The 7,500-nt window shown below is 39.8% G+C and overlaps 2 protein-coding genes across 3 annotated transcripts in view; one reads left to right on the top strand and one right to left on the bottom strand.

Annotated features, from left to right (window-relative positions):
- LOC138029484 (fibroblast growth factor receptor 3-like) overlaps window positions 1-5,812 on the bottom strand; it is a 37,418-nt gene extending 31,606 nt beyond the window's left edge. The window contains exon 1 of the mRNA XM_068877206.1: window positions 5,580-5,812. Within this exon, the coding sequence (XP_068733307.1) occupies window positions 5,580-5,628 (49 nt within the window). The 5' untranslated portion in view covers window positions 5,629-5,812. The remainder of the gene's footprint in view (window positions 1-5,579) is intronic.
- The window catches only part of LOC138030101 (uncharacterized), a 239,501-nt gene that overhangs the window by 150,700 nt on the left and 81,301 nt on the right, over window positions 1-7,500 (top strand). The window lies entirely within an intron of this gene.

The following is a 7,500-nucleotide window of genomic DNA, read 5'->3' as shown; positions in this document are numbered from 1 at the left end:
AGTCGCTTAATGCCACAGTAACCGGAGATAAGCACCGGCCTGATGGGCCACTCGGCTCGCAACAGACTTTACCTTTACCTGACGAATTTAGCCATTTTTATTGTCAAGAGAACGTACGAATTATTAATGAGTTTTAGAATCAGTCTTGCAGCCCTATTATGCAGAATTTGTATCTGTCAACAGATTTAGCTGTTCTAATTTGCAACGGTAAACCGTTCCAGAGTTGTAATACCTGTGGATATCCAAAATAGTTAGTCCGAGTTATTTGTCTTTATTTCTCAAATTCTGAAACTTACATGTGTTGGCTAGATCAGAATATGTACACACACACACTGCTCATGCGCATCCCTCATTAACATAAGTGCATTTCATGACAGAGTATAGGTGCAGAAGCAACAAAAGCACGGTCACCTAAGGTTGTTAAAGTTTAAAGTCCGGGTATGACAGCACTACCCCACTGTCAGATCGAAGAATGTATCGCGCTAGAGTTTGAAGGCTTGACTCTAACAAGATCACTAATAATACGGGGCCAATCCATGAATAGCTTTAAAAGTTAAAAATAGAGTCTCAAAATTATAAGGAATAAACGGGTAACCAGTGTAACTGAAGGCCCACTGGAGTAATATGACAAAATTTGCCGTGCATGACTACAAGCCTTGCAAGAGTGTTTTGAACTCTCTTTAACTTTTCTAATTGGTACTTAGGCAGACATTTATTTATTTAGGAATTTCTGGGTGGGGATGTGCCGCTGGGACCCTGGAATTCTTAGTCTTTACCAGAGCTAGTTTCAGCTGGATTTTGCTACCCTATACTAGAGTAAACTCCCCAAATCACTCCTATCCTAGAGTAGCTGTTTTCCAGAAACTGAGGTCATTAGCACAGTCTAAAACAAAGCCAAAACGAAACCTTATACCACAATCACTTCTTTATTAAAAAAGGATTTATTTATACTTGTCCAGCAATGCCAAGCACGTACGTACGCATTATCAAGACAATAAATTGTTTAATTTTAACCAGTATTAATACCACCGATTTCCGTCTGAATCCCGATAGCGTTTTGTGATATTGATCTATCAACGCTTTTGAGGCTGAGTCGTGAAAATTTAAACTTGCCGATTTCATTTTTTTATATTTTTGAGTAGCAATTCCTGGTTTCCTTAGTCTAAATAAAATCTTCAACCAATTGGTCAGTTTCGTGAAAAAAATGATACCCTATTGTAGACCCAAATGCTCTGATTTATATACCCTAATTTATATACCCTAAGTCCAAAGTGCAAACGAGTTGAGTTATTTGCGTCTGTGACGACACGCCCCGGGGGGGGGGGGGGGGGTTACTGCCATATATGGGCTATATAGGTGTGTCTCGCTGTGAAGGGTATGGTTTTCAAGCAGTTTACTCTAGGGAGATGTATTTGGAAAAGTTGAATAACGAGTGCGGTAAAGGACGAATGTAACGACGGAAATAACAAGCGAACAAAAGTTACGATAAAAACCTAACTAGAACAAACTTGGAACGAAACCGCGTAACAATAGCCCAGAAAATTACAAGATACCCATATATATGGTATTATGCAAATTAAAACTAGCAAGTGTAAAGAATCTAAGAATACGAAAGAAAACAAATAAACAAAACTTATCACAAAGTCTAAGCAAACGAAAGAACTAATTAACAATGAGAAGGAAAAACGAAAGTTCTCATGAACTACATAGGACAGACACACAAAGGTATTATCGCACCTACAGCCGGTAATCAACTAAAATTTCTGGAGTTCACTTTGCGATGAAAGAGCTTACTGCTTGCTCATGAGGAAAATACCTGTGCATGAACACATTTCCTAATCTACTTGAAAGGCTCAAACTGCTGAGATTCATAGGGGTAGACTTTTCTCTTTTCAACCAAACGGCGTCACGCAAGGTGACAACTGCTGTAAGAGGTCACGGAACTAGAAACTTGAAGAAACATTTATTTCTAGGTCATCTTCAACCTCCTTTAGATAAAAATTCAGAAAACTTTGCGATGTCGACTTTATAATTTGATGACGTCATCTTTCGTTTTCTTGTCGTGAAATTTGAGCTTTTGTCGTGTGACGCTAGTTTTATCTTGTTTGTGATTTTCTTTTAAGTGCCGGCATGCGATCTCAGCTGTTATTACATCTATCAACGTAAGCATATCGCGTTTCGGTTTGACGTCAAGGTGGCGATAATGATCTTTTGAGCGAGGTGATTTTAGCTGACAAGCTTTTATTCATTGTTTAATGATACGACCAATCAAATTAAGGTTTTACCAATTGAGGACTGAATGAGGACTAGTTGTTACAAGTTGGTTGCTGTGAGAAAAGAAGAATCGTAGGCGAGAGAAGAAATCATAATAAGTTGTTGAATAAAGGTCTAAGTTTGCGAAGAACGGTCTGTTGAGTTTTGGCATTCGCAAAATCTCTCTTTTCTGGAGTGGGGTCCAGAAAAAGGTCCATTTAAGGGGTTAAATTATCGCAAGCAAAACTGAACATCTCCCTTCGCCTCGGCAGCATTTCTACCATTTAGGTAAACTAGTTTACTTGGAGGCTGTTCATTTAATTTTTACGTTGTTGGTGGCGCAGTGCATTCTAGTTAAATGCAATCCATTCTAGTCAAAAGTAATGCATTCTGGTAAAAAGTGGTCAATTCGAGATTTTCCTTAAATCCAGATTATGTTTCTTCTCGCTCGCTCCGCAGGAATAAACTGTTACTGAAGTCTATTCGGTTACTAACAAAAAAGTGAACAAGAGTCTCAGCTGCATCCATTGATAGATATTTCCTGATGCGCCAAATAATATGTAAAGGGTTGAAGGCAGCACTGCATGTTCTGGTAATGTGTACGGCCGTGGTAAATTGGTCATCGAACCATGCTCGCAGATTCCACACACTGCCCACTTTGGTAAAATCACAATCCCCTACCCTAATAGTATTAACAGCAAACTTTTCAGTGTCGTGATGCTATTACTAGGCATTCGGTTTTGTCGTCATAAGCATAAGTTTGTCGGAGCACATCCAATGCTTGATGTCCCTAATGCAGGTTTCCATTGATCTAACTACCACATCTTGACTAGAAGGACAGCTTGGATTAAAAGATAAATAAAGCTGGGAGTCATCTGCAGAATAAAGCAATTTTGGAAGATGACGACTGACCATATCAAAGATGTGGCTGAATATATATGTTAAACAAAAGGGGACCTAAGCAAGAGCCCTGTTAACTCTGCCCTGGAGAAGGCCGTAACGAAGATGAAATGTTTGACAGTGCTTCCTGATGAACAGATATTCGTTGTGTTCTTCCAGTTAAATAAGAGCCAAACCACGAAAGAACAGTTCCATTTAAACCCAGCCGATCTTATACGTGACAGCAAGATACTTGTCGATTCTTGAGTCGACAGCGTGAAAGGCGGGTCTTATATCTAACAGAACAAGTAAAGTAGCATGCTGTTTGTTCATATGTATAAGAATTACACTGTGAACTTTCATTAAAGCTGTTTCCGTGCTCTGGAGTTTCCTAAAGCCGACTGGAACAAGGGTACAAATTGTTCTTAGCCAAATGCGACCGAATCTGATCCGCAAAAAACGGTCTCCGCGACCTTGGAAATATAACATAGAGTACTTACAGGACGTAGATGTTTAAAGTTAGTCGAATCAGATCCACACTTCTTCAATATAGGTGTCACTATTGCCTCTTTCGATACTTTAAGGAAATAACCAGACTGAAAAGATCGGTTAATAATTAACGTAATTGCTAATTGCAGGTCAAAGCTCATCTATACACTCAACAACCAATGAGGTGGGAATTGGATCCACTCAGTAAACAAGATTTCTTTGAAGATCGCAGTTTACAGTGAATGCTGGTCACCTTCTCAATGAAGAACCTTCCTATTAGAGGGTTAAACTGCCGGCGGACAAATGGAAAACTAGCAGGGGCACCCAACGAGAATATAGTTCAAAACCACTTTAAAATAGCTTTGTTTAACGTACTTTAGTATTTAAACGGTAGATATAGGCTTATTTTTTATCCCCTAAAAATTTTCATCTGTTCGGATTTCCCAGCTGAAAGTGTAGTAATCCGAAAACTATAGGAATAAAAAAATTACCTTTCCGAAAATTTCAGCCAGAAAAAGGCTACCGAAAATTCTAGGTGACCTTTTTACGGTAAAAATCCGTTAAAAATGGGCAATTATACCAGTTTTCAGATCTTCGAAAATCCTAGGAGATGCAGGCAAGCAAGAAATTGTACAATAAATGTTCCGAAAATTGTAGATCTCAAATAGTCTTCAGAACAGGTAGTTTTCCGAAAATTGACGTTGGGTGCCCCTGAACTAGGTCCACTAGGTGCCGGTTCTTATTCTAAAAGTCCCTTTGCAACTATTACGGTACATTGAACTACGTTGCGTAAACAAAAGAGGAGGTCTAACGTATGAAAATGAAATTGACAATTTCTATAACTGTAAGGAATCTCGGCTGTGTGGAACATTTGACCAAAACCTTAAATATCGACACAAGACATTTCAATATTGCTTCACCACGATGTAGTGCTTAAAATCCATATAGCTCTTTATTTTTCTTTTAAAGCGTGAAATGTCAATCCAAATGGACATGAAACTAAAGCGAAACGAAAGGGTTTGATCCCCTAATCCTCACCACTCTTTTTTCTTGAGTCGCTCTCGACTTCAACAAGATAAAAACCTGTACGTAGCTTTACCAGTTGTCATTTGAGCACTTTAAACAACTCCGAAATCATATTGGAAGGTAATCTGCTTCATTACCAAACACATCCGTAGAGACCCATGATCAGCCCATCGGAACAGAACGTAGTAATTAACGGTAAAATTGGAACTGGTTTATATGAGACGGGAGAAACATTACCACTTGCCGTCCTGGTTTTCCCCGTGGTTTCGTTCCCCACCCCTTCCCCCTTACACACTGACTCCTAATGGGACTCCCAGAATGCACCAACCATAGCTTCACCAGTACTCCACTGAAAGAGAAAACGTGACTTTGATCTAACATCCGCTAATCTGTCGCGTGACACATACACTGATACAGCACGATATTCCGCTCAAAATTACATCCTTTACGGTGTTTAGCATAGATGTTTCACAAAATCACGCCGCACTTAAGACTGAAAAAAAAAAACATTGAAAAATCGAATGTTGAACGTAGTTAATGGGGTACACTTCTTACTTCCGTATGGAATCAAGCAAGTAAATTATCATTGAGGATAACATCTTGACAGAGAAAAAAAAACTGTGACTTACCTTTCTGGATTACTAAGTTTGCTGATGCTATATAATCTACTTATGACCATGTGCTGCACATCCATAATCGAAAGGAACGAAAAGGATTACATAATTAAGAAAACTTCGTCGAGCGAGGGTAAACAAAGCCCTCCGCAAATTTACTTTAGGTTGTGGGCCGATGCAATTCTGTTCCTCACTAATTAAGGGCAAGGAAGATTCGAGTCTCGCCTACCATGTGAAGGTCTTTCTATACAAGGTGCCAACCTTTATTGACACCTTTTACCGAAAAACAATCCATCTTTTACCAAACTGATTTCTTACCTGATAAATTGAAATTGAAAGCAAGCAATACGATTAGAGCACCAAGCATTGTCGGCTTGAGATGTAGACGTTCAGTGGGGTAACTTCTGTCAATGCTCCTATCAATGTTTATGCAGCAAAACAATATACCAATGTCGATGGACAAAAAATATTACGCTTATCATCAGGGATATATAAGGCAATACTTATACGTTGACATATTTTTCATGGCTCGATGACAAGCTGAATATCGAAAGACTCGACACCCTCTCACGTTTACATGACGGAGATCACAAAGAACTCTGCAAGGGACAATTGAGAGATTGAAGAGAATTTTTGTAACTTCAGCGGATGCCTTTGCCGTCTACGGGACTACACCTTGATTTACTCCCAGCGCTTAGATTTTGAGAAGAGATGTTGAGAGTCTCGCTTCATTCGAGTGATATTGTTAGTATACGTTTCTTTTAAATATTTTTGACTCCCAGGCTGTTCTTCGGTAATGAATACGGTGTGCACACAAGTAAATGAATGTTCCCTGTGGGTAACATAGAACGTCAAAAAAAGTAACATATTGACTATGGATGACAGTCCTGAATTATTTTACTAGTACTACCTGTCAGTGGATACTGCATACTACCAGCAAATCAGGCCCTGCCAAGCATAGAAAGTGATTGAGGGTTTTTGGCTTCAACGTGAGCCATTAACTGAGTTGCTTTCAAGATATTAGATATTCCAAGATATAGAAAGGTTATTCACACAAAACCATGAGATTTTTGCAAACCTCTTGATATTTCGCATGAAGCTAAGTTTTTAATACAAACCAAATAAGAGCGCCCATATTCATGCCTGGGCTCGCTCTCTATATAACTGGCACAAACAGTCTAGGTATTTTTGTAACGATATTTCGCATAGGTTAGCCTGCGCTCGCAGACGTATTTCCGGTTGTCGCTTCTCTCCGCCCGAAAAGTAACGTCTGCGAAAACGACTCTTCTCGGGCGGAGAGAAGCGACAACCAGAAATACGTCTGCGAGCGCAGGCTACGCATAGGTACGTTCGAAGAGGATCAGACAAAAAAGTCTGGGACGATCAGGAAAGAGAAACACCCCCGATCGACTGATATTTTCCCGACATCTGAATATTAGCCTTAAAAGTTGTAGACATCCCCGATCCTCTGAGATAGTCGGAAACAAATCGGGAAAATCGGGAGCGTTTATATTTCCCCGATGCATTCCAAATTTCTGCGATGGTCAGAGATCATTCCCTACATATGTCTTTGGCGACAGCGTTTGGTCGGATACCAATCCTCTAGATTGCTTGGCTCAAGTTCCCACACTTCAGATCTCTCGAAGAAGTGGCAAGAAATGGATATTGTAAAGGAGTTTCCCTGTGTATAAAACCGTTCCTGCAGTTGCCCGCCATACTTGGAACACAGATATCTCGGCCTTATTCGCTCGGTCCGGCCATGTTGGCCATAGAAATAGATTTCGTACCCCGAGCCTCGAGTTGAAATGTTTAGAAACGAGTTTCGGTATGCAAAAGCAAAAGTTTTCAATCCCTCGATCGGGACTCAACATGGCCGCTGTGTGATTAAGGCCCATTGAGCGCCCGCAGCAAATTAAAAGCTCGCGTGAATCCATGCTGCCGTTTCATCAAGTTTTAAGTTTTCCCGTGCATATCGGGAGTATTTGCGACAGATGTCAGGCGGTTTTTTTCTTTTTCTTTTTTTTTTGTCGATTTCTCGGCAAAATTTGAGATGGTCGAGAAATAGTGAAATCAGCGATCGCCTGGGATTTTCCCGACATGTGAAAATTAGCCTTAATAAGTCCTAATAAAAAAAGGCATAAGTTTAAGCTCTATAGTAATAATAGCCAATTATGTTTGAAAACATTAGGTAGTGCGGGCGAAGGAGCCGAAGGATTGGTAAAAGATTTATTAGACGTGT

This window comes from Montipora capricornis, chromosome 13 (assembly GCF_036669925.1).
Source record: "Montipora capricornis isolate CH-2021 chromosome 13, ASM3666992v2, whole genome shotgun sequence".
Lineage (NCBI taxonomy): Eukaryota > Metazoa > Cnidaria > Anthozoa > Scleractinia > Acroporidae > Montipora > Montipora capricornis.
The sequence above is the reverse complement of the archived record's forward strand: the minus strand, read 5'-3'. Positions and strand labels throughout refer to the sequence as shown.